Source organism: Hyperolius riggenbachi, chromosome 11, assembly GCF_040937935.1.
Source record: "Hyperolius riggenbachi isolate aHypRig1 chromosome 11, aHypRig1.pri, whole genome shotgun sequence".
Taxonomy (NCBI): Eukaryota; Metazoa; Chordata; class Amphibia; order Anura; family Hyperoliidae; genus Hyperolius; species Hyperolius riggenbachi.
In genome coordinates this window covers 89,455,274-89,482,586 of record NC_090656.1, presented here as the reverse complement: position 1 = coordinate 89,482,586, position 27,313 = coordinate 89,455,274, and the positions used below count along the sequence as shown (strand labels likewise).

The window sequence follows — 27,313 nt, the reverse complement described above, 5'->3', positions numbered from 1 at the left end:
TTTTTCTTGGTCCCTCTGTGATCTCTGATTGGAAAATGTGAAGGAATATTTTTCTAAAAGCCAAAATCTTTTTTTACCCTCCCACAAACTGAATTGTTCACATGAATACACAGGCCTCAGTGATGATGACATGTCACTATTGTGCATACCTGGCAGTGCAGTGGAGTGGGTACAAGACCACCATGGCAATATATATGTGTCCACCCACAAATGCCAATAGGTAGACTTGGAGGGACAGTGGGGTAATTACAAATCAACGATGGGGCCTGTGACAGGGCTGTGATTTTGTACAGTTTTATGAAAATGAAATGCACTATGTCTATTGAAATTCAAGCTGCTGCACTACTGATGTCTTTACTTTACTACTGTTATTTCAGATAAAAGATGAGTGAGAAAATTTCAAGACAGGGCTAGTTTGGGACAGATCTCCCCCCCCCCCCCCTCCACACACCTTTGACCACTTTTCCCCCAATAGCTTGGGATTATACCACCCCCCATCTATAACAGTTCTACCAACCATTCATCCCCTTGTCAATGTAAGTGTGGTCACTAATCCTAACCCCACCAGAAGAAAGAAAACGAAAAATCAAGAGTAGCCAACTCCCCATTCCCAATAACATGCTGTGATGTTACCATTCCTTACACCTCAAATTCCAAGTGCTGTCATCTCCACTGCACTGCTCTGCATGGGGTAAGAGAGGATTGTACAGTGTATGCTGAGGGGTATGGGTATAGGAGGCCTTGGATTGGCTGGAAGGAAGCCAAGGAAGCAAGGTCCCCCCCTCCCTGCTGGGACACCCAGTGGCTGATCTCACAGCAGTTATGCCTTTGGGAATGAAGCTTCTGCAGAGGAAACCAGGAAGCCTAACCCATAGCTATCAGAAGCCCCACTGTTGGCATACTGTCTAGCTTCTTTGGGTAGGCAAGAAATGTAGTCAGTATTGTTTGCAACTGTCAGTGTATGTAGGAGGAAGAGGGGGGGGGGGGGTCATTAGACCACAGCAGATACCAGAATTCTGATATCCAGGGCAGAGAAGCAAATGTAGTTACTATTTGGTCTGACAACAGGTAAGTATACTTAGGTGCATAAGTACAGTGTTCCTTTAAACCCCAGCTCCAGGTGACAATATATACTGTGCTGCCCATAATTATTCATACCCCTGGCAAATTTTGACTTAAAGTTACTTTTATTCAACCAGCAAGTAATTTTTTGACGGGAAATATCATAGGTGTCTCCCAAAAGATAGTGAGACGATGTACAAGAGGCATTATTGTTGAAAGAAAACATTTCTAAGCTTTTATTTACATTTGAACAAAAAGTGTCAAGTCCAAAATCATTCATACCCTTCACAAACTGTCACAGTCTATGGGAAAATTCCAAGTTCTGTACCATTCTAAATAGTCCAAGCTGTTCTAAAGCATCGTAATTACTCTGATTAATTGGGAACAGCTGTTTTAAAGAACTCAACAGGTGAAAACAGCTGCTCTTTGCAGTTGGTTTGTGGACAGTAATGGCTAAGACAAAGGAGCTCAGTGAGGACCTGCGGCTGCGCATTGTGGCTGCTCACACGCTAGGAAAGGGCTACACGGCCATTTCTAAATGTTTTCAAGTTCCAGTGGCTACAGTGCAAAGTATTATTAAAAAATACAAGATGTTCCGCACTGTGGAAAATCTCAGAGGACATCGGAAGCCTAAAGTGACACCTGTGCTGGCCAGGAGGATAGTGAGAGGTGAAAAAGAATCCTAGGATCACCACCAAGGCCATCCTGGTGAATCTGGGCTCTGCTGGTGACAATGTTTCAAGGCAGACAATACAACAGACATTGCTCCAGATAAGGCACACAAAAGCTCGCTTGGCCTTTGCAAATGCTCATCAGGACAAAGAAGCAGACTTCTGGTCTTCTGCGTTATGGTCAGATGAAACAAAAATGTAATTGTTTGGTCACAATGATGTTTCGTTCATTTGATATAGAAAAGGAGAAGTCTTCAACCCAAAGAACACCATCCCCACTGTCAAACATGGTGGTGGGAACCTAATGCTTTGGGGGTGGTTTTTAGCCAATGGACCAGGGAACCTAATCACAGTAAACGGCAAAATGAAAAAAGAGCAAGACATGAGGGTTTTCAATGACAACATCAGGCAGTCCGCAGAGAAACTTTGCCTTGGGCAACAGTGGACATTTCAGCATGGCAATGACCCAAAACACACAGCAAAAGTGATGAAGAAATGGATAGCAGACAACATTAATGTTTGAGTGGCCCAGTCAGAGTCCCGACTTGAATCCAATCGAGAATCTGTGGAGGAAGCTAAAAATCAGGGTGACGGCAAGAAGACCCTCCAACCTGAACGATTTGGAGCTCATTGCTAAAGAAGAATGGGCAAAAATACTTGTGGAGACATGCAAAAAGCTGGTCTGCAATTATAGGAAGCGTTTGATTGCTGTAATAGCTAATAAAGGCTATTCTATTTATTATTGAGCAGGGTATGAATAATTTTGGACTGGATACTTTTTACTAAAATGTAAACCTGAGAAATGTTTTTTTTCCCCCACAATAATGCTCTTGTACATTGTCTTATTATCTTTTGGGAGACACCTAAGAAATTTCCCATCAAAAAATGACTTGCTGGTTGAATAAAAGTAACTTTAAGTCAAAATTTGCCAGGGGTATGCATAATTAAAGGGCAGCACAGGAATAGAAGTTAGAAAATTCTACTACACAGGAAGATGACAATTGAAAAAAGTATTTATTCCTTTTCACACTATCCAAAACTAAAGTACTTTTTTATGCATAGCTGGGCTTTAAATGTATGAAAATGAAGGCCCTAAAATACATACATCTTTATGATTGACCAAAGAAAAGAGTAACCGAAGCTTGCATACCATTCATCTCTTTAAACTAAATGTATGCATGAAATATTAATGCTAATAAGATGAGGCTGGACAGCTGGGCAGTGCATCTCCCTCTCTATCACCTGTTACTGGTGTGTGGTCACATTAAGGACTTCGCCACAAATCCCCCGTGGTCATGAAGATGTCCTCTTTTCTACTGATCCTTTTAGTTTTCTCTGCGTTTGCTGTAATATTTCATTCTGTTCTGGCCACTGGTTCTCCCCGCAGGGAGCTGTCATGTGTAATAAGACTCACAATTTCCACCTCAATACTCCATAACTGCTCCACTGAGCCTGTTTGTAGAGAAGTGAGTAGAACATCCCCAGCCCTTCCCAGTCTTCCCCATTGTTCCTGGAGTAATGGGCAGCAAATACATTGAAAATAAACATGCAAAATTAAGATAATAAATAGATTCAGATGCAGGGCATTTATCAAGGTGAGCACAAGGATCAGGGAAAATGGAAAACCCAACATTACCGCTTATGTCATTTAAGGGCTTTGACAGGCTGAGTCAGTGTCAATCAGTATAAAAATCAGTTCAGAAAAGAATCAATGCTCTGGAGCACGGATGTGTCACTGAGTAAAATGTTGGCTCATGGCTTTCCCATTCTGCAATTTATGCACATCAGCTTGTTTTAGGCCAACAGGCTTTGTATATACAACAAAAAGTACTCGTATCATTTGGCTGGCTTTTAAAATTCTTGAATCCTGCGTGTTTTTGCTTAAAGCAAACCTGAAGCAAAAATAAACGTATGAGAAAATGAATTATAGGAATGTGTGTGTCGCACAGCTAAGAAGTAGAACATTAATAGCAAAGAAAAGAGTCTCATATTGTGTTCCAGTACTGGAAGAGTTAAGAAACTTCAAGTTGTTATCTATGCAAAAGAGCTTCTCTGAGTTATTCAACCCAACTTGGGTGGAACACAGTCCTGTTTTCTGAAGCACTTAAACAACCTACAGTGAGACAGCTTGCGATAAGGTTTTACTGCGATAAAGTTCAAAGGATCATTATTTCTACTTTGTTACATAGTTACATAGTTATTTTGGTTGAAAAAAGACATACGTCCATCGAGTTCAACCAGTACAAAGTACAACTCCAGCCTGCTCCCTCACATATCCCTGTTGATCCAGAGGAAGGCGAAAAAAAAACCCACAAGGCATGGTCCAATTAGCCCCAAAAGGGAAAAATTCCTTCCCGACTCCAGATGGCAATCAGATAAAATCCCTGGATCAACATCATTAGGCATAACCTAGTAATTGTAGCCATGGATGTCTTTCAACGCAAGGAAAGCATCTAAGCCCCGTTTAAATGCAGGTACAGAGTTTGCCATAACGACTTCCTGTGGCAATGCATTCCACATCTTAATCACTCTTACTGTAAAGAACGCTTTCCTAAATAAATGGCTAAAACGTTTTTCCTCAATGTCCTTTGAGAAGGCCTAGGGACAAAAAGCTCATCCGCCAAGCTATTATATTGCCCTCTGATGTATTTATACATGTTAATGAGATCCCCTCTAAGGCGTCTTTTCTCTAGACTAAATAAACCCAGTTTATCTAACCTTTCTTGGTAAGTGAGACCTTCCATCACACGTATCAATTTTGCAGCTCGCCTCTGCACCTGCTCTAAAACTGCAATATCTTTTTTGTAATGTGGTGCCCAGAACTGAATTCCATATTCCAGATGTGGCCTTATTAGAGAGTTTAAAAGGGGCAATATTATGCTAGCATCTCGAGTTTTTATTACCTTTTTAATGCATCCCAAAATGTTGTTCGCTTTAGCTGCAGCGGCTTGGCATTGAGTACGATTATTTAACTTGTTGTCGATGAGTACTCCTAAGTCCTTCTCCAAGTTTGATGTCCCCAACTGTATCCCATTTATTTTGTATAGTGCTAGACCATTGGTACGACCAAAATGCATGACTTTACATCTGTCAACATTGAATTTCATCTGCCATGTATGTGCCCATATAGCCATCCTATCCAGATCCTGTTGCAATATGACACTATCTTCCTGAGAGTTGATGATTCTGCACAATTTTGTATCATCTGCAAAAATAGCAACATTGCTCACTACTGCATCTACTAGGTCATTAATAAATAAATTGAAGAGCACTGGACCCAGTACAGACCCCTGTGGGACCCCGCTGCTAACAGTCTCCCATTTTGAGTACGATCCATTGACCACTACTCTTTGTTTTCTGTCCATTAGCCAGTTCCCTATCTATGCACACAAACTCTTCCCCAGTCCTTGCATCCTCAATTTTTGCACCAGACTTCTGTGGGGAACAGTGTCGAAGGCCTTTGCAAAGTCCAAGTATATCACATCTACAGCATTCCCAATATCCATATTAGCATTCACTACCTCATAAAAGCTGAGCATGTTAGTCAAACAGGACCTGTCTTTAGTAAACCCATGTTGATGCTGAGAAATAAGATTATTTTCTACTATGAAGTCATGTATAGTATCTCTTAGTAACCCCTCAAATAGTTTGCATACAACTGATGTTAAGCTTACAGGTCTATAATTTCCTGGATCTGATTTTTTGCCCTTCTTAAATAATGGGAAAACGTGGGCTGTACACCAATCCACTGGGACTCTGCCAGTTGCAAGAGAGTCACAAAAGATAAGATAAAGGGGTTTAGCTATAACTGAACTTAATTCCCTTAGGACCCAAGGATGCATGCCATCCGGGCCAGGTGCCTTGTCTATTTTTAATTTATTTAGTCTTGCCTTTATTTCTTCCTGCGTTAAGTATTTAATATTACAGTTAGAAGATTGAGACTCTTCTGCCTCTGTCATTTGCAACAGTGCTGTTTCCTTTGTGAAGACAGAAGCAAAGAAAGCATTTAATAACTCTGCCTTACCTTGGTCATCCACCATCGAGTTCCCACCTTCATCCTTTAGGAGTCCTATACAGTCAATCTTTCTTTTTTTAGAGTTGATGTACTTGTAAAACTTTTTTGGGTTAGATTTGATATCCCTAGCGACTTGATTTTCAGCTTCGATCTTTGCCAGCCTAATTTCTTTTGTTTTATAGCTTAAAGGAGTCATCAGGGCAAATTAAGTAAAATAAGTGCTACTTACCCGGGGCTTCGTCCAGCCCCAAGCTCCCAGCATGTCCCTCGCTGCAGCTCCGGCGTCAGCCGATTGCCGCCGCTGCCTCCCGGTCCCCGGCGATGACGTCAGGCTGACCTAGAGGCCTAGAGCTTGGGGCTGGACGAAGCCCCAGTTAGGTAGCACTTATTTGACTTAATTTGCCCTGATGACTCCTTTAAAAGACAGAGTGGCCCATATGCAATTCACTTCTTCTCCTGAGTGATATTTTTAAACATGGCATTAAATTACTTTTTTAAATCATCAGCAAGAATAGTCAGAATAATTTTGAATGTACTTTTTTCTCCTATTTTTGGTCCTTTTTTAACTGCTAAGTTCTGAAACGTTATTCTAAATAGAAGATTAAAAATGATCTCCTAGGAGAAAACCCAGGAGAAAAAGGGAATTGCACATGTCATTTGGGCAGCACGGTGGAGTAGTGGTTAGCGCTCTCGCCTTGCAGCACTGGGTCCCCGATTCCAATCCCAGCCAGGTCAACATCTGCAAGGAGTTTGTATGTTCTCCCCGTGTCTGCGTGGGTTTCCTCCGGGCACTCCGGTTTCCTCCCACAGCCCAAAAACATATAGATAAGTTCATTGGCTTCCCCCTAAAATTAGCCCTACACTATGATACATGCACTACCACACAAAACATACATAGACATATGACTATGGTAGGGACTAGATTGTGAGCCCCTCTGAGGGACAGTTAGCGACAAAACAATATATACTCTGTGCAGCGCTCCGTAATTTGTCGGCGCTATATAAATACTTAAATAAATAAAATAAATAAATATGTGGTTTCTAAACTGCAAATATGACGGAATAATGCAATGTTATTAAAAAAAAAAAAGCTATATAACTAAAAAAAATAAAAATATGAGACTCTTTTCTTTGCTACTAATGTTCTATTCACTAGCCGTACTACACATACAATTCATGATATCATCTTTTTTTTTCGCTTCAGGTTTGCTTTAAGAAATGAAGACTTGCGTGATGCTTGCAACCATTAAGTGAGAACAAACAATACACCCATTAATCAGACATGTAGCAATAATCATAGCAGTCATAACAGTAACTAAGGTGTCCAGTGTGCACTAACCCATTCACTGCTCTTATGTACTGATATATTATCTCCTGCTGTGATAATGGAAAATATACAGATAGGGTGTGGGTGGACAGCACATTCTCCTTGCAGCACTAGAATCAACCAGTATGGATCCCTGACCGGGACACGAGCTACATAGAGTTTGTATGTTTACACTGTGTATGCATGGGTTTACTCCTCGAGCTACTGTTTATCTCATGATTATGGAGGCTACTGTGAGTGACCTCTGCTAACCTTGAAGTTACGTAATATAAAACCAGTTTAAGAAACATCAAGATGGTATATCAATTGCTCCATCTTTCGGGAAACATCACACGTGATACAAGCCTGCGCTGCACCATTATATGGTCCCATAAGAGCTATGCAACCATTTAGCAATTTTCTCTGTCTGCAGCTCTGCCTTAGAAGCCCATGGCTCAATCACACCAAGCTCACACCACCAAAAAAGTGTGTAATGAAGATCAGAGATAGATGTCTTCCTGGGAGACCTCTATTAAAATGAATTCATCTTTTCTGTTTTTCACTGCTTCTAGCTGGGTGGCTTGGATTTCACATTCCAGAGATATTTAATCTCTTTTTATGAATGCAGCAGAAACACTATCCACCTTTTAATGCTCTTAAAATAGCCTTAATGAGAAATAGATGGATTTCATGGAATTGTTTTAAGGTTTCAATCTCAGTTCCAGATACCCCACATTAATCCTTTCCTCTCTCTCTGCTGTCCATTGGCACAGTTTATCTTGTCTTTGAGTGTATTCCTGTCTCCCCTGTTCTATTCCCCTCCCTTGATCCCAGTACGCCTCCGTTTTCTCAGCAACGCTTCTATCTTTCTGTTCTTTTCTTATCAACAGGACCTTTTCTCAAGCCATTTGTTAGATACAGTGTTTCTTAGCTAGAACAATTGAGACTGAAGCAGCACTTGACTCGTCAGGCCAGTTATATATTTTTTTCAGCCAATCTGAATAAACAGCACGACATTTCCTAAGTGGCCAGTCATCAGATTCTTGTCATTGTGTGTGGCAGTGAAAAGCAGATACTTCCAGGCATCATTACTGAGTAATGCAGGTATTTAATTCTGATAAAACTGGCTTTTCTGATGCGATAGCATTGGGCCTTAATTTCATCACACATAGCTAAATAGTATAATACCAAGAATATCACTGACTGTAGGCAGCTGACACCTCACTGCTATATTATAACTAACATGTTTACATTTTATGTGCCTCAGATCAGAATATAAACACAAACACACACACACACACACCCAGGGCCGGCCTTAGGTTTGATGCCCCCCCAGCCCCCCCCCCCACCCCTTCATCCTCTTCGCGTGTGAGCGCACCACACACATACACTAATGGGGGGGGGGGCTTAGTAGTGTGTAGGTAGATAGGTAGGTGCCCCCAGTACAGGTTAGATAGGTTGGTACCTGCAATATAGGTTAGATAGGTAGCTGCCCCAGTATAGATTAGATAGGTAGATGCCCCCAGTATAGATTAGATAGGTAGCTGCCCCCAGTATAGGTTAGATAGGTAGGTGCCCCCAGTATAGGTTAGATAGGTAGGTGCCCCCAGTATAGGTTAGATAGGTCGATGACCCCAGTATAGATTAGATAGGTAGCTGCCCCCCAGTATAGATTAGATAGGTAGGTGCACCCCGTATAGATTAGATAGGTAACTGCCCCCAGTGTAGATTAGATAGGTAGCTGCCCCCCAGTGTAGGTTAGATAGGTAGCTGCCCCCAGTATAGGTTAGATAGGTAGCTGCCCCCAGTATAGGTTAGATAGGTAGCTGCCCCCAGTATAGGTTAGATAGGTAGGTGCCCCCAGTATAGATTAGATAGGTAGGTGCCCCCAGTATAGATTAGATAGGTAGCTGCCCCCCAGTATAGATTAGATAGGTAGGTGCACCCCGTATAGATTAGATAGGTAACTGCCCCCAGTGTAGGTTAGATAGGTAGCTGCCCCCAGTATAGGTTAGATAGGTAGCTGCCCCCAGTATACGTTAGATAGGTAGCTGCCCCCAGTATACAGTAGATAGGTAGGTGCCCCCAGTATAGATTAGATAGGTAGCTGCTCCCCAGTATAGATTAGATAGGTAGCTGCCCCCCAGTATAGGTAGGTGCCCCCAGTATTGGCTAGATAGGTAGCCGCCCCCAGTATAGGTTAGATAGGTAGCTGCCCCCCAGTATAGGTAGGTGCCCCCAGTATTGGCTAGATAGGTAGCCGCCCCCAGTATAGGTTAGATAGGTAGCGTGCCCCCAGTATTGGCTAGATAGGTAGCCGCCCTCAGTATAGGTTAGATAGGAAGCTGCCCTCCAGTATTGGCTAGATAGGTAGCCGCCCCCAGTATAGGTTAGATAGGTAGCTGCCCCCCAGTATAGGTTAGATAGGTAGGTGCCCCCAGTATACGTTAGATAGGTAGGTGCCCCCAGTATAGGTTAGATAGGTAGCTGCCCCCCAGTATAGGTAGGTGCCCCCAGTATTGGCTAGATAGGTAAACTATGTAGAAGAGAGTAGACCAGCGGCAAGTGAGAGGCGCCGGCCAGGGAGGTGAGTTATCTATGCTGCAGTGTGCATCGGAGGGGGGAGCACAGAGGGTGGCTCGGAGAGGAAGGGAGGGAGAGGTCGGGCTGCCCTCCCTGCGGCTCCCCCCTCCACTATGAGGGGGGGCACCTACCTACCTACCTACCTACTCTATACTGGGGGCAGCTACCTATCTAATCTATACTGGGGGCAGCTACCTAACTAACCTATACTGGGGGCCACCTACCTATCTAACCTATACAGGGGGTACCTACCTATCTAACCTATACAGGGGGTAACCCCAGTATAGGTTAGACAGGTAGCTGCCCCCCAGTATAGGTAGGTGCCCCCAGTACTGGCTAGATAGGTAGCTGCCCCCCTGTATAGGTTAGATAGGTAGCTGCCCCCAGTATAGATTAGATAGATAGCTGCCCCCAGTATAGAGTAGGTAGGTAGGTAGGTAGGTGCCCCCCCCCCTCATAGTGGAGGGGGGAGCCGCAGGGAGGGCAGCCCGACCTCTCCCTCCCTTCCTCTCCGAGCCACCCTCTGTGCTCCCCCCTCCGATGCACACTGCAGCAGAGATAACTCACCTCCCTGGCCGGCGCCTCTCACTTGCCGCTGGTCTACTCTCTTCTACATAGTTTACTGATACACACTAAACTTCCTGTTAAGCAGGAAGTTTAGTGTGCATCAGTGACTATGTAGAAGATACCAGCGGCAAGTGAGAGGCGCCGGCGATCGGAACCAGGGAGGTGAGTTATCTCTGCTCTGCTGCAGTGTGCATCGGAGGGGGGAGCACCTCAGCACAGAGGGTGGCCCGGAGAGGAAGGGAGGGAGAGGTCGGGCTGCCCTCCCCGCGCTGCGGCTCCCCCCTCCATCACGGCGCACGGACATGTTTACCCCCCCATCACCCCCAGCAGCGGCACCAGGGGGCTGAGCGGGAGTACCCAGCCGGGGCCGCAGCGGCAGCATCGATATTAAAACATGCAGCTAGGGGAGAGGAGCGCCCCCTGGAAGCCGGCGCCCTGAGCGATCGCACCGGTCGCTCAGGTCAAAGGCCGGCCCTGCACACACCATGGCTAACAGTGCAGAACACACACACACACACACACACACACACACACACACACACACACACACACACACACACACACACACACACACGGCTAACAATGCAGAAACACTTTATTTTGCCAATACCTGATGCAGACACTGAGTACAATGCAAAGGCTGCTTCTGGCTCATTTTTGTAATATGTACAATATCAATGAGATTCTTGGATCTTAATTTTAAAATGAAACACACACCATCAGCTCAGGCAGCAGACGTTAAAACAGGGTAGCACGAAAAAAATGACTAAAAACATAAAATCCAGGCTTTGTTGGTTAGCCACACCCTCTTTTCAGAAAAAACTGCCATGACAGTTTTCTGCCTTCGCAAAGACTACTAAGAGATTGTGTCATCTGTGAGTGGGAGAAGCCCAGCTTCTACCTGTGCCACTGAGCCAGCCTATCTCAGAGAGGAGAGGTGAAAAGAGAAGGAGTGCAGTGCCACTTAGAGTATGTTACATCCCAGAGCTGCCACAATGCTTCCCTGCTGCTTAGTGAAGTAGCCAGCCATTACTGCATTGGGTAAAAACAAACAGCGAAGCAGCCCGAGTAAGTGCCATTCTGGCTTTTTTTCACTTTGGAATTTACAGCGGAGGTCCACTTTAAGCATTCTAGCACCTTGATTTAGTAGCAATGTATGAATGGTGAGAAGCCTTTTTATTTAAAGGAAATCAGAGACGAGACAGGGGGAAAACACTGGGCTGCAGGAGGGGGAGTAAATAATTGTTGCCCTTGGGGGCCTGGAGGAGTTATTGGCTGCACATAAGGGACAGGAGGGGTTAATGGCTACAATACTGTATGCAATGCAATCATTAACCCCTCCTGGGCCACAAGTGCATCTTTTAATTCTTCCTAATCCCCAAGTGTAGCCATTAACTTTCCTGGGTAGACTTATACTTGAGTCAATAAAAAATTAACTTAAGAGGGTCTAATATAGGGGTTGACTTATACACGAAGTCGAGTTGTATTAGAGTATACACACCCACCTCCATGCTCTGCCCCATGTAGTATACGGAGGAGGCAGGCAGGGTCTATTCTTTACTCACAGAAAAAAACATGCTTACTGCCCCCCTCCCAGCTTCTACCTCTGGTGTGTAATTATTGGGTGGGTTGGGGTGGGTGGGTTCGAAGAGTTCACAAAATGCTATTCAGGCTAACCAAGCTGCCTCTGACATTCACATAGGAAGTCAGCATTGCAAATCCAGCCAGCCAGGTAGTAAAAAAATTAATAGAGGAAGCAATGGTTTACTTGTTGCGGCAAAGAATGAGAGACCATCCAGCCAAAATAGAAGCTTGTTTTTTTGTAATCCACATGCAGTAAATAAACAATAATAACTGCAATGAAAGGATAAGGGCTCCATGTGATTCTCACATCCATTCAGTAGAGCTATGGAGAGAGGTACAAGGGGTAGGTGTGAGGGCGTTTCGCGTTTGTCACTCTTGTTCATTTGAAGTCCAGGCCTCTCATTCTTTGCCACAACAAGTCCACTTCCTTCCTTTGTTCACCTAACAGAGCACACCGGACTGGAAGCATTTAACCCTAGAGGAGAGGGGATTGCCGACCACTGAAACACAATATTGGGTTGGAGACTTCTGCAAGTTCCTCACTTTTTTCTTATAATTCATTAAAAATGTATTCAAAAAACATGTGCTCTGCAAATTATTATAAACTCACACAATATGCATTAAAACATCAGTGTGAACCAGAGTTTGTAGCATGCATGTTTATAAATTACTATCAGGCTGTCTGTCTGTCTCCCTATAAATATATAAATACAAATATCCCAATTCTGGATAACTTTACCAGTACCACTATTTCTTCTCCCCTATCTTTTCATATGTTGCCTCTCCTTAGTATATATCCTGAAGCTAAGCCATGCTCTTCACAACATTTCTCAGTGACTGCTTATTGATTCCACATTAAATCTGGCACAGAAAGGACTGTCAGGGTGACCTCTGTACTCTAAGCACTACTGGAGCAACATGAATTAACTGCTGCACATGTACACACTGACAGGCTGTTACTTACCATAAGCATCTCACTGGTCAGTGAGTTCACCAAGTCTGACACCGAGGAGCGCTGGTCTGCTTTTCGGTCGGCCTCATCTTGCTGCCCTTGTCCCGGCACCCCCGATGCATTTGATTTGGTCCCTGCTTGCACTCTTCAAGAAGAAAGAAAAAAGACACGTTAGAATGTTTAGGGATGTCATCCAGATATGGCCCTGAGAGCAGGTAAATGTTGGCAAGTACCAGCAACTAACCCAGGGAAGATTTGGAGGCTCAAGAATGTTTAGGACAATACGCATACCACAAGCAATAGTTAATGCTGCAAGCAGTGGGTGATAAGTACTATAATGAAGCAGAGAAGCACGCTCTGCTATGCAGAAACCTTGCTGATGGCTGGAGCTCTGAAGATAATCACATGATCAGATGAGAAGCCACTCAAGGGAAGGAATCAGCCCATTTATCTCATAAAGCAGAAGCTGGTTGATAAGTTATTTAAAGAATGGCATGGCAAACAGATTACAGATCTATAAATATCTACCTGCATTGACTGTTACTTATGTCTTAACATCTACTCTTCCATTAATTGCGTGCATCTCTATGGGGACTGGGTCTGACACCATATGATTTAACACAGAAATGCAAATGGCATTTGAGTGCAGTGTGGCCTATCAGCTGTGCAAGGCAGTTGCTAAGTGGTTAGCACTTCACCCTCGCATCTCTAGATCCCCAAGTCCAAATCTTGATCACCCTCTGCATGAAGACTGCTCCCTCCCATCCCCCCACATGCTGATTTTTAACATCTCCTCCCCCCCCACCCCCCCCCCCCAAAAATAATTTTAGAAATTGATTTTAGTTGTACAGGAAGATTAGATTGTGGGCCCATTTGAGGGACAGTTAATTGCATGATTTATTCAGTATGCATAATAATTATCATTATTAATTATTAATGCATAATAATGAAGTACTCACCAGACTTTGTATTCCAACTATAAAACTACATTTCCTTTAGCAATGTGACTATGCAAAGCATATTTGTTCATTAAGTAGTGTTTAAATAAAGAGGTGATTGGTAATCAGTTTTCACAGTGCCCAAACTCTGCAGTATTAGCATGCAGGAGTATCTCTATTACCAAATGAGGATTGTTCTTCCTATTCCACCACCATATTTTCTCTAATGCAAATCATCCAAATAGATAAAGTATGGATAGAAGGGAAACGATTCTTGATCATAGTGGGCCACTAAACCCTACACAGGGCCTGTTGTAGACTTTCTGCTGTGAGAGGGACCACAGCACCACCATTGGGCTAATCACTGCACTCGATCAGTAGCAATGACCTATCAGATGTCACTGTCAACTATCAGACGTCACTGCTACTGCTCGAGTGCAGTAATTGGCAGTGATGGTGCTGTGGTCCCACATGTGAGACAATCAGCACCAATTAGTAGAAGGAGCAGCAAGCGGCTGTGATTTGCCGGTCTGGTGCCAGCACCTCCCTGATAGGACGCAGCAGGTGCCACCGGTCGAAAGAGGATAGGGATTCGGGGATGCGTGGATTAGGAGGGTAGTATGTGTGCAAGGAAGGTGGGTGGAAGGGTGAAGAGAAGGTAGGCGTCAGGTGGCCCAAACTATTTGTCCAAATGCCGTTCCCTAGATTTTGCTGCCTGAATCACGTGATTCAGATGGCTTCAAGGTAGGTCTGCCTATGACCCTATAATGCCATGGGCCATGGTGATGGCCAATCATGACTGCTTGTTGTGGATGCAGAACTCCCGAAATAGGCAAGGTAGAGTAGAGAGCAAGCGTACCAGAAGGCTATGAAGCTGCTCTATGCCCTCTTCCGTTATGGACATTTTTAATCTGTGTAGATATCTAGCATGAAACACTGTAAACGGCTGCAAAAGTGTAAACCATCCTTTCTTGGCTGATATAATAGCAAGTACATGTACCTTTAAGGTCGATCTCTGATTAACTGCCATGCATTACAGGTCTTTGCACGTTCTTATTATATTAGCTCCTCGGAGAAGTTATTAGATGGAACACTTCATATTTTATATAGACTATATGTCAGCTTAAAGGAGCACAGTAGTAAACATATTGGAAATTCAAGGGAATAGTCTAGGGCTTTTTTCTGTGTTTGTCAAGGTTTGTTATGTCAGCCGATGCCCTGGCAGTCACACACACATGACTGACTATCAGGGAAATACTGATATAACAAACCCTTGAGGCCTCTCTGCATTTCTGGACTCCATTGATTCTGAGCCAGGGCCCAGTGCGGACTATATATACACAGTTTATTCTCTGCCACACAGTTTAACAGCCTGTATTTCTGGATGGCAGTCAGGCTCAGCTGCACAAAACAGCAGATCCATCATCGCATCTAAACTAGCATCATTTAATAATAAAATCTTGTTAAAAATAAATAACTAAACCTATGTGTATTTCTTGGAGAATGGAATTTCAATGCCTATAGTCTCATATAGTTAAACCTGAACCCCAGATTTAGCCTTTGTGCACAATAAATGCACTCAAAACCTGGTGCAAAAATGAAAATACATTTACATAGCTTTGTCTGTTTTCATGTCAGATTGTGTATCCATTTTCCCAGTCCATTTGCTGCTGCGAATGGTGCAGTACAGAAAATGGACACAAAACTGTGCCTGCGGTAAGTTTTTAAAAACTCATATTTAACTGCAGGTGATGGAAACAGTTCCACTAAAATAATTTGGATGCTTCTTTGTCTGGGAAATCAGATATGAAATTGTGTACCAAAATGGGTACAGAAGAGTATAGTGTCCATTGAGTCTTGGTTCAACTACCGCTAAGTCCAAACTGCACCCCACTTCTCCACTCACTCTTGAGTCTTAAAAAATTATTCAGAGAGCCTTAATGCAAGATAGAAGATGTGGTCAAGTTACATCTGCTGTCACTTCCTCAAGGCATGTGTGTTTCAGGCACAAGGTCTGCAGTGCAAAGCTCCGCCCCTCCTGTCTCTGCAGGAGTTAATGGGGTACCAAGTCACAGTACATTCTTCCTTCAGAGCCAGGAAAAGATACAAAAAATAAGCAGCAGCTCCAGGCATTTTAAGAATGCCAATCTAACTTTTATAGAAAGTGGACCTTGTCACTGTATTATTCTTAAAATAATTTGTCAATGCAGGAAACATAGGCCTCAATTCACTAAGCTTATCTCCTGTCTTTAATAACTTTTCTAGAGTTATCCCATGGTGATAAGGCATGTAGTATTCAGGAAACATTTTACCTCAGGCAAACTTAAAGTTAACTCTTCTGCCTTTAAGTTAACTCTTCAATCTTCAAAATAACTCCATAATTCTAAAGTTAAAGACAGGCTGTTAATTAACTGCATGTGAAAATAACTACAGAGGAGGTAACTTAACTACAGAGGAGGTAACTTAAAGAGGAACTCCAGTGAAAATAATGTAATAAAAACAAAGTGCTTTATTTTTACAATAATTGTGTATCAATGATTTAGTCAGTGTTTGCCCATTGTAAAATCATTTAAATCCCTGATTTACATTCCGTCATTTATTACATGGTGACATTTTTACTGTGGGCAGGTGATGTAGCTGCTGCATGCATTTTTAGCAGCTGTAAACAGCTGTAAACAGCTACTTCCCACAATGCAACAGGGTTCACAGACAGGAAACTGCCAAGAGTACGTACTCAGAGTTTCTTGTGGGAGGGGTTTCACCACAATATCAGCCATACAGCGCCCCCTGATGGTCTGTTTGTCAAAAGGAATAGATTTCTCATGTCGAAGGGGGTATCAGCTACTGATTGGGATAATGTTCAAATCTTGGTCGGAGTTTCTCTTTAAGGAATGAAGGTATAAGAGAACTCTCTCACTGTGTGGTGGCAATTTTTCTCTTGCCTTATTATCTCCAGCATGATCTTAGTGAATTGAGGCCATTGTAGCTTACTGCCACAAGTGCCTGTTTGGCACATGTATTTTTTTTTGCACCTAATATGGACTGTTCCATGCTAGATAATTAAAATGAGACTAGCTAGAAAAAAAATACTTTTTGCTGTTTAAGGAAAATGTTAAACTATGAAGTGAAAAGTGGATCTTGTTTCAAGCTACTCAATTTGCTAAATCGTCATTTTAATCATTTGTGTGCAGTGCCTGAAGAAAATCAGTGGAAACTGTCATGCATAATTAAATTACAAGAGACTGTAATCTTCGGCTTACATTGTAATCGCTTAATCTGTACGTATGTAGCTTGCTGAACTGGAGACAAGGATGTCTTCATTAACGGGGGGTCAAGGAAATTTGTTCATAACTCAGCAAGACAATGAGTTTGAGTTACTAAAGTTATCTTCCAAGATCTACAAAGCGGATTTCATAAGCGGTCCAACAAGCCTGGCCAGGGCCAATAACAAAAAGTGGGCTATTAAATGTTTAGGATTTGCCATACTTTGTTGGGTCACATAAGCTTGTAGTCAGTGTTGCTTAGGAGTTTATGAATGGCTATATGCATGCAGCACATTCCTTTTCAGTAAAGCCAGGATATCCTGGAACTGCATGAGCTGTTCTTAAACAATTTTTAATTATGGCCTTTTTTTTTAAATAAAATATCCTCCCATAAACATGAATGGTTGCCTGTGCTGCCTTCATGTCTATGGGGGGAGAAGAGAAGGAGTCCCTACACTGGTCTGACTCAATGAAAACAAAAGTGATTGGTCAGAGAAACCCAAACCAGCCTTCCATTTTACCAAGCAGCAGCATTTTTTAGAGCGATTTCATCAGAAAAAGCAGAGCCCAAAATCCCTTTCACCTGAAATCGCTCTGCTTTTAAGTGGCAAAATTGCACATGGGCCCCCGGTCTAAAGGTCAGCTGTAACAGTGTGTTCCCAATAAAAACAGGTGGTATTTCCTAACAGAAACCAATTCCATTAACATTTTTAGGGAATATTTAACCCGAGTGATCGGTGTAAGAACATAACACTAGATCTTACAAGAACTAACACGCCATATTTTTACAAACGACAGGCCCGTCAGACCCTCCCGCGGGGAGCGGTCGTTCTGCCGACAGTAGCACGTGTGTACAAGCTGTCGGCAGACTGATAAGACTGTTGTCCGTAAAAATACGGCGTGTGTACGCGCCTTAAGTTGACTGAATTCGATTACACCCCAAGTAGCCAGCCCTCTATTAGCATACATATAAGCACACTAATAGGTCCATAAATTGATCCAGCTGCAGCCTTTCATTAGTGCAGGCCGTTAAAAAGTACCAGTTTGAACAAAAACTGGCCAGAGATACCAGCTGGGAATAATAGAAGGTCATGGATATCAGTGATTCTAATGAAACCGTAAAATGTATGTGCCACCTACGTAGCACGCTACACGAATAGCTATGGAAAACAAAAGTTTGCTTTCTAAAAAACAGAAAGTATATGCAATAATTCAGGTTGGAGTAATCTCTGAGATGTCTCCCAGTGCATCACTGCTGAAATATGCAAATCATCCATTGTTGTCACTGTAACACCCTGTAGGTGTTTCAAGTCCTACCCCATAGAGCCACATTAATCCATGCCATGCACTGAAGACCAACCAGTCTGAAACAGTCTGTATGCACGTTGGATTATTGTGGCTCTCTATTATTAACAAGCTGACACATCATTGCATTCCAACGGATCTGGGGGTGTGGCTAGCTTATAGGGACAACAATGGATAATTTGCATATTTCAGCAGTGGTGCACTGGGAGACATCTCAGAGCTCACTCCAACCTGAATTATTGCAAATGTTTTAAGAAAGCAAACTTTTGTTTTCCATGCATTTTAGCAAGAGGGCTTTTTGGTCCATTATAGCACCTTACACACTCCTAGGAGTTCTGGTTCACCATGAGCTGGGTATTATGTAGCTTTGAGTACACGAATACATTGCTTGTATGACAGGAAACATGTGTAAACCTTACCGATCTTTTACCCATTTTACCCCATTGCGACAGATACATTTGACACAAGGTTTCAGAAGAGGCTAAAAAGAGTTCATTTCACTCCTTTCCCTACAAAAAGTTATTCCTCTCCCTGCAACAGACTTTCCCTCTTCTGATTGAGAAGACAGAAGGAAGCACTTAACCACAGGTGCTCTACTTTATTACAAGTCACATGGTAAGACTAAGATGCAAAATAAAATCCAAAACATAAAGTGGGGATTGCACAAGGCTGCAGCAAAAATATGTGTATGCAGCAGGCCACTGAAGCAATGCAGTCCGTGATCAATATAAACAGGCATAAGAAAATTGTATATATGGTACCGTGGTGATGGGCTGCGATACTTGCAATGATTAGAAATATGGGATGAGGGAAATTTATATGCAACACCCTCCGCCGATTTCTTACTGAATATTTATATGGAGGTTAAGAAGACCTATATGCATGTAATACATTATCTTGAATCTCTGCTGTTGCAACTGTTGTTTTAGTCTCTTGGTTTAGTTTCTTGATATTTGAATCTCCTTAACGCACACCTGAGAGAAATCGACTAAGGTAAGTACTGAGGTATGTTCATGCTGGATCCACACACCTCTGTGCAATGTCCGATCCTCTCCTTGTTCCACCCAATCTCAGTAATCACTCCTTGAAAAATATGACTCTTGGCTAAAATCTAATTTTCAGACAGGAAGAGGCAGGCTTGCTGCGATGTTCCCTCCTATCACCTTCCCATTTTTTCTTCCCAGACCCTCCCTAAGGGAAGGGAATGGGAAGGTGATGGGAAGGACCGTGTCCATAAACCGCTCTTCCTTTCTAAAAATTCGACTTTACCCGAAATTCTAATTTTTCGAGGTGAGGTTATGGGAACCGGGTGGTGGGGCTTAGTGTTAGGTGTCCTATAAAACAAGCCTGAATTCAATGCTCCTATACTTAATGCCATTTCTGCCATGCTCAACATAAATCATTTTATACTATCTCACCTTGCTGGCCAGTGCTGTGGAATCTGCTGTAACTGTTGTGTGAGGGCAGTGATCTTACATTTTCTTGATGCAGGCAGAGGTAAGTGAATGAGAGCTGGCAGCGGTTGCAAACACTTAAGGGTTACCTTTATCTCTGCCGCTCCATCGTCAGAGGTGTATTTATATCCATGGCAGAAAAGGGTCAAAATGTGCTATTGACTTTACAGAGACTCATCAGCAAAAAATAGAAATTCCCACTAAAAGAGCTATAGCCGTGCAACCAAATGTGTAAATGTCATTATGTTTGTGAGGTAGCTTACCCATGCTTCTGTTTGAAAGACGTTTCTGAGTTCAGGTAACCTTTATAGCGGACCTGAACTCAGAACTTCCTCTCTGCTCTTAAAGGTAAGCAACAGCATAATAACTTTTACAGAACAACATTTATTTGTTACAGCTTACAGAACTCCTGCAATAAATCTGCAGGATTTGTGTTTACATATTAGCTGTGTCTGCCAAAGACTGACCAATTTATGGGCTGACACAGCTGAGAGATCAAATTACACTTCAGATACTTACAGACGAGTGGGAATTAGACAACCTCTCCTCTCTAAAAACACACAGGGTACATTTCTCTCTGTTTTCCTTGTGTAAGAGTTCAGATCCACTTTAACACAGCAACACACTGCATCTTCACTGACGCATAGTACCAAAGGCAGCAGAGGCAGCAAACATTACCAAATTCAGTGTGCACAGGAGACTTGCTCTAACCCCTATACCGGTATGTGACCTGCCCTATAGAAATGCCAACCCTAAGCTTGTTCACAGGATGCTTGTTGTATGCACTATACAGTGTGCTATGTGCCAATAATTAAATGTTGTGGGGGACTCTTGATCATATTTTACATCAAGGCCCAGTTGAGCTTAGCTACATCCCTCCCCATAGATATAGAATCATGGTTGTATATATGTATTACATACATATATGCCCATAGCTGAGAAGATCATCCAAAACAAGGCTGCTATACTGCATATTTCCAGACAGCACTTTGAGAAAGTCTCTTGGGTTCCTAAGTCCCCCTGAAAGGGAAAGCGTGAAGTGAGGGAGCAGAGGTGAGACACTGGTGAGGAGGCCAGCAGACATTATTAATATTACAGCATAGAAGGACACAGGCAGCAGAACCTGCATGCAGAGCAGTAGCAGTGAGAGAAGAGCACAAACAGCTAATACATTGAATACAGAACAAGAGAAAGAGACAAAGGGTTACAACAAATTAGGATTCAGCACTGGCGATTCACAAAGCCTGCAGCTAAAAGGACCCGTGCCCTGTGAAAAATTCAAGCAAATGAAGAAAAGTTGTTTTTGTTGGGGGTGGGGGGGGGGGGGGGGTTGTAAGGAAACAGCATTGAGAGATTGGGGAATTGCACAGACAGCTGTATGTGAGAGAGGTCAAAGTTAGTGAATACAATAACCGGCACAGAGCCCGTGAGGTAGAGAGCAGACAGGGAGAGAGCAGCAGACAAACAGGTTAACACCAAGGAAGCAACAATGAAGGCTGCAAAACAAGAGACAGATTTAATATGACGGCTACATATAGGCAGCAAACTATTCTGGTCTATTAATTCCTTGCTTGATAAATTGGCTTCACCGATGATCAGGATTGTGACATTTCCCTTCTTCTGGCTTGAGGAAACTAGGCCAGTGTTGGAGGAATTTCTGATGGGTGTAGTTAGAGATGGCTATGTAAGAAGTCCTCTCCAGTAGGGGTTAGATTTACATTTGTGATGCACAAAGTAGGCCAATGCCTGTGTTATCAGCAATCCAGAGGGGTTTTGTAAGTACGTTTAGATTTTTAGGGAGGGATTGGCATTCGTGCAGTTATGAATAATAAATCAGCATTTGCAAGCTGTTGAAATTGTAAGGAAAATGGAGCAAAGAGGCGCAGAACTATCCCAATTACTGAGTGTCATCTAGAGTGCAAGGGAGAATTAGCCTTGAGAAATGTGGAGGGATCAGGGACAAAGAGGCAGGGACATGTGACACACTCATAAAGTCCTCACTGCACTATCTATTCTAACACATAATACATTCCATCCCAGAAGCATTACTCTGCCCTGTGCTGGAGACAGCCTCTCTTTACATACATACACCATTTATTTGCAAATCACTTCAATACTAATTGAATTAACTGCATTATAGCAGCTTGTGTTTTACATAAATACGGCAATGTATATCTGTGTGCATTACACATTACACATATATATTATCTCTATTAGCGCCAAAGCATCTACCTCTAGGCAGGGATATTATACAGTATGCTGAAATGTTAGATTTGCATTATGGACACCACTACAAAACATGCACAGTATAAAACATAACACAGAAAACTTGCCAGGACATGAGAAATCACACAAATATGAGTAGCAGCAGGTACAAACACCAAACACTTATGATAAAGGAGAAGGAGGAGTCATCCCAAAAGATAAACTATTTCGATCATAAAAAGAGTGTAGTATTGCACTAACTTCCTGGAAGGACAACTCATGGTTGGGAAACATCAGTTTATTAAGCACCAAAATAGTGCGTTTCGTGGGAAAAACAACATCTTCAGGTATAAATGCTACTGTAAGGATCCCTCCTGTAGCGTATTCTGTCCGTTGCAGTGGAGCTGCAAAAGGACAGTTCTGGCTTATCTGCTTGCATTCGGTTGTGCATTTGCAATGGGTCTCATTGTCATTTGCAATCGCTCTGAAGTTCTGAGCAGCTCAGGATGCTGTCATCATTCCACCAATTGCTTGTTGCAGCTGAGCTGCCACCGGATAGCCCTGGATTTCCTGCATGCATGTTGTTACATAATTCTGCATGTATTTCTTATGGGGGTCCTTTGCATTCACAGCCAGCTAGCAAATGGTAATCAAGCCAGCTCAGGATTGAGTGATTACCATTCAGCTGTGTGGAGATTTGCATACCTGCATCCATTGGCTGATGCCAGCATAAAGGTCTGCCTCTCATTTCATACCCCGCCCGTCATAGTGGTCACTACGCTGACCTACTGGGCACCTTGTTACTCTGTATAGTTCTGGTATTGTAGTTCTATGCGGCCTTATTACTTGTGCTTTAGCTAGTTCTTGATAAATATATATGCAGACTTGCTAATATATATTTATACATTAGTTGAGATGTTTGTTATTTTTCTTATCATTGTGTATTGCCTAGTTCCATGCTTGATGGACGTTCGCTGCATCCGCGGTGGATCAGTGAAGTCCATTATCCGGATAGCTTCGATTCTGCCATCACCACGTTGGTGACTGGTAGTATTCCTGCTACTCTAGTTTCTGGGAATGTAACTATAGGCTGCAGTTGCTATTAGTTACGTTCTATCCTGGAGTCTTGCCTGGGTGGATGCTTGCTGGTGACTGTTGTTAGCCAGCTTGCTCTGCTTCTGTGGACATGACTGTGAGCTGCGGTTGCTACTGGTTACGCTCCAATCTGTAGTCCTGTCTTGTATCTGTCTGAATACTTGCTATCGCTAAGGCAGCACAATGCGAACTAAGGCAGCACAACATCGCACTGCACTGCCATTGTGTTTTATTCGTAGCGATATCGGAAGCCCAGCGCTGCTGTTGCTCTGGGCAGCCTGTGTAACCTCTTCCATTGTCCAGCTCTTAGCCTTGTTGTGCTGGGTGGTCAGAAAGTATGACCCCCCAGCATTACAGCTACGGAGCCAAGACTGGAGCACACGAGCATCTTTTCTAGTATTTTGTAATGTTTCCATTGTGATTTAAAGAGAGTCTGAAGCAAGAATAAAACTTGCTTTTTCCCTTATATTCAGCAGGGGCATGTTTGCTTTCCTTTACCCTCCAAATCCCCTCCGTGCTGTGCGGGGAGCGCTTCCTGCTTAAGGCAGAGCTAACGTCCGCAGCCCTGCCTCTCAGCGCGTCTATCAGCGCTGATCGCCGCCTCTCCCCGCCCCTCTCAGTCTTCCTTCACTGAGAGGGGCGGGGAGAGGCGGAGATCTGCCGCTGATAGACGCGCATGGGGCAGAGCTACAGCCTATAGCTCTGCCTCCATGAGCAGCGGGGGATTTGGGAGGTAAAGGACCCCCGTTCTGCAGCAGGATAGCGGCGTTTTAGCGGGGGCAAACATGAATATAAGGGAAAAAGCGAGTTTTATTCTCGCTTCAGAGTCTTTTTAAAGATAACCCGAGGCGGAGTTCTCACAATGTAATCCACATACAGAGGCTGGGTCTGCCTATAGAGCCCAGCCTCTGTTGCTATTTCAAACCCCCCTAAATCCCCCCTGCGCTCTGTAATCCCCCATAAATTACAGCCGCGCTGTGTGGGCTGTGTTTACTTCTGTATGGCAGTCTCGCTGCTCCCCCCGCCTCCTGCAGAGCTCCGGTCCCCGCCTGCGTCCCTTCCCTCCAATCAGCGGCAAGGGAAGGGACGCGGGCGGGGACCGGAGCTCTGCAGGGGGCGGGGGAGCGGCAGAGTGACATTACTGATGTAAACACAGCCCGCTCTGACACGCTGAGTGTCGGCAGCGCGGCTGTAATTTATGGGGGATTACAGAGCACAGGCGGGGCTTAGGGGGGATTGAAATAGCAACAGAGGCTGGGCTGTATAGGCACACCCAGCCTCTGTATGTGGATTACATTCTTAGAACCCCGCCTCGGGTTCTCTTTAATGCACAAAGGCCCATATGCAATTATTTTTTTTAACCTAGGAGATAATTTTCATCTTCTCTTTAAAATAACTTTTCATCATTTTATAACTGAAAAAGCACCCAAAAGTTGGTGGAAAAGTACTATCAAAATTATTTTGAGTATTTTCTTGCTTGCTGGTGGCTCAAAAAGCATTTTATGACAAGGTGGAAAAATATAACTTAGGAGAAATCTCAGGAGAAAAAGTAAATTGTATATGGGCCAGGCCCTTATTCAATTCGCTTTTTCTCTTAACCTCTTGCTAACCACATCATGCCGATGGGCGTGGCCGTGGCGGCAGCCCCAGGACCGCCTAACGCCGATTGGCGTAAAGTCCTGGGGCTCTGTTTTGCAGGAGATCGCGCGCACGCTGCACGCGCATCTCCTGCTTGGGGGGCGGAGCTTCGCCCCGCCTTCAGTCTCCGAGCGGCTATTGCCGCTCGGGAGACTGTTAGACGGCGTCATCGCCGTCTATTTATATGGTGCAGCTCTGCGATCAGCAGCAGCGCTGCACTGGGGGACAAGAGAGCGACCGACTCTCATAGGGTGAAGCCTATGAGAGCTGATCGCCATGATTGGCTGGCTGGGGTGAGGGAGGGAGGGAAGGGGTTTAAAGAAACAGTTTTTTTTTTTTTAACCACTTTGAAACCCTTGCTACGCTTATCTACTCCCCACAGAACTTTACCTGGGGCTCAGGGGAGTAGATAGGCGTACTTGTGGTAAACAGTGTGCTGTATGCCCAATAAGCTATCTGATTATGTATATAGGGTATCATTTTAACCGTGACAAGTGAGAGAATAGATTTTGTGGTGTTTGACAACTGAGGGATAAGTCATGTGATTTTTTTTTACCGGAAAACTGAATGAAAAGCAATAAAACTGTTATTTTCATGTACTCTATACCCCCAAATAAATACTTGTAAAAACAACAAAAGTGACAGCATTGAAAAGAGAATACATAGTTACCCTAGGGACTTAGCTTTTAAAATATGTATGCCATGAGAGTGTATTACTGTTAATCATGAAGAAAAGGGCTTTTAATTACTGATAGAGTACAATGAGAAAACAAAAAACACAAACCAGAAACTAATATATTTTCGCCATACATTGTACTAGGAACAGTATTTAAATGTTGAGATAACCAGGACAAATTAGCAAATACAATGTGTGTGTTTTACCTATGGTAACATTGTTTATTTGAAAACTATAGTGGATGGAAATGGAGAAATAGTGTATTTTTTCTTTTTTTTTCTCATTTTTCCCTTTAAAATGCACAGATAATAACATAATTACTAAAAGCAAATATCACCCTCACAAAGCATAATTTGTGGCAAAAAAACAAGATATAGATCATTTACATCTGATGAGTAGCAATAAAGTTATTGGTGAATGAATGGGAGGAGCGCTGAAATGTGAAAATTGCTCTGGTTTTTAAGCAAAAAACCCTGTGGTGCTGAAGTGGTTAAAAGACACGAACAAAAATATTTATTAAAAAAAAAATAAACATGGGGGGAGCGATCAGACCCTACCAACAGCGAGCTCTGTTGGTGGGAAGAAAAGGGGGGGGGGGGATCACTTGTGTGTTATATTGTGCGGCCCTGCAGCTTGGCCTTAAAGCTGCAGTGGTCTTTTTTACTAAAAATGTCCTGGTCACTAGGGGGGTTTAGCCCTGCAGTCCTCAAGAGTTTAAAGGAATACTGTAGGGGTGTCGGGGGAAAATGAGTTGAACTTTCCCGGGGCTTCTAATTGTCCCCCGCAAACATCCTGTGCCCACGCAGCCACTCACCAATGCTCCGGCCCCGCCTCCAGTTCACTTCTGGAATTTCAGACTTTAAAGTCTGAAAACCACTGCATCTGGGTTGTCATGTCCTCGCTCCTGCTGATGTCATCAGGAGCATACTGCACAAGCCCAGTATGGTCTGTGCCTGCACAGTACGCTCCTGGTGACATCAGCGGGAGCAAGGACACAGCAACGCAGGCGCAGTGGTTTTCAGACTTTAAAGGGAACCTTAACTGAACGGGGGGTAAAGAGTTTCAATTACCAGTCGGCCGGCCGCCATGCGTATGCAATTAGTGCTGTTGCGGACCACAACGCATACAAAAATACGTGTTGCCTCATATCTACGCGTGCGGAATGCGGCAACGCGTATTTTTGTACGTGTTGCGGTCCGCAACATCACTAATTGCAGTAGGGAATGCGTCCAATAATACGCATGGCGGCCGGCCGACTGGTGAGTCGTCAAAAACGAAACTAAGTGACAGCTGGGGACCGGAGGATTCCAGAGAGGCTCCGAGGGCACAGGACTGCTGCAGGGGTCTGGTAATAGCCCCAGGTAATTGAAAGGTTAAGGTTTCCTTTAAAGTCTGAAACCCACTGCGCCTGCGTTGCTGTGTCCTCGCTCCCACTGATGTCACCAGGAGCGTACTGTGCAGGCACAGACCATACTGGGCTTGCGCAGTATGCTCCTGGTGACATCAGCAGGAGCGAGGACATGACAACGCAGGTGCAGTGGTTTTCAGACTTTAAAGTCTGAAATTCCAGAAGTGAACCGGAGGCGGGATCGAAGCATCGGTGAGTGGCTGCGCGCAGAGCAGGGACAAGGTCCTCCAGCACCCAAGGCTGAGACACCAAAGTGCGCCCCTCCACCCCTCCCACCCCAGCTGTCACTCACTGATTGCTGTTAAACTAAGAGGGCCACAGGGCCCACAACCTCCCCAACACCTTAATATCTAGTTATCTGGCTTGCAGTCACTGCTATGTATCCCCTTTTCTTATTTCTTTCTGATTCATACACAATTAGGAATGACAGCTGAATGAATTGTGCGCCCCCTCCTACACTGCGCCCTGAGGCTGGAGCCTCTCCAGCCTATGCCTTGGCCCGGCCCTGGCTGCGCGGGCACAGGTTGTCTGCGGGGGATCATTAGAAGCTCTGCGTAAGTTCAACTTATTTTCCCCCCACCCCCCTACAGT

The 27,313-nt window shown here is 43.8% G+C and overlaps 1 protein-coding gene across 17 annotated transcripts in view; it reads right to left on the bottom strand.

The window, feature by feature from the left end:
• SYT7 (synaptotagmin 7) overlaps window positions 1-27,313 on the bottom strand; it is a 945,664-nt gene that overhangs the window by 82,124 nt on the left and 836,227 nt on the right. For all 17 annotated transcript variants that reach the window (XM_068261178.1, XM_068261176.1, XM_068261179.1 and 14 more), the window contains one exon: window positions 12,753-12,885. In XM_068261178.1, coding sequence (XP_068117279.1) covers window positions 12,753-12,885 — 133 coding nt within the window. The remainder of the gene's footprint in view (window positions 1-12,752; window positions 12,886-27,313) is intronic.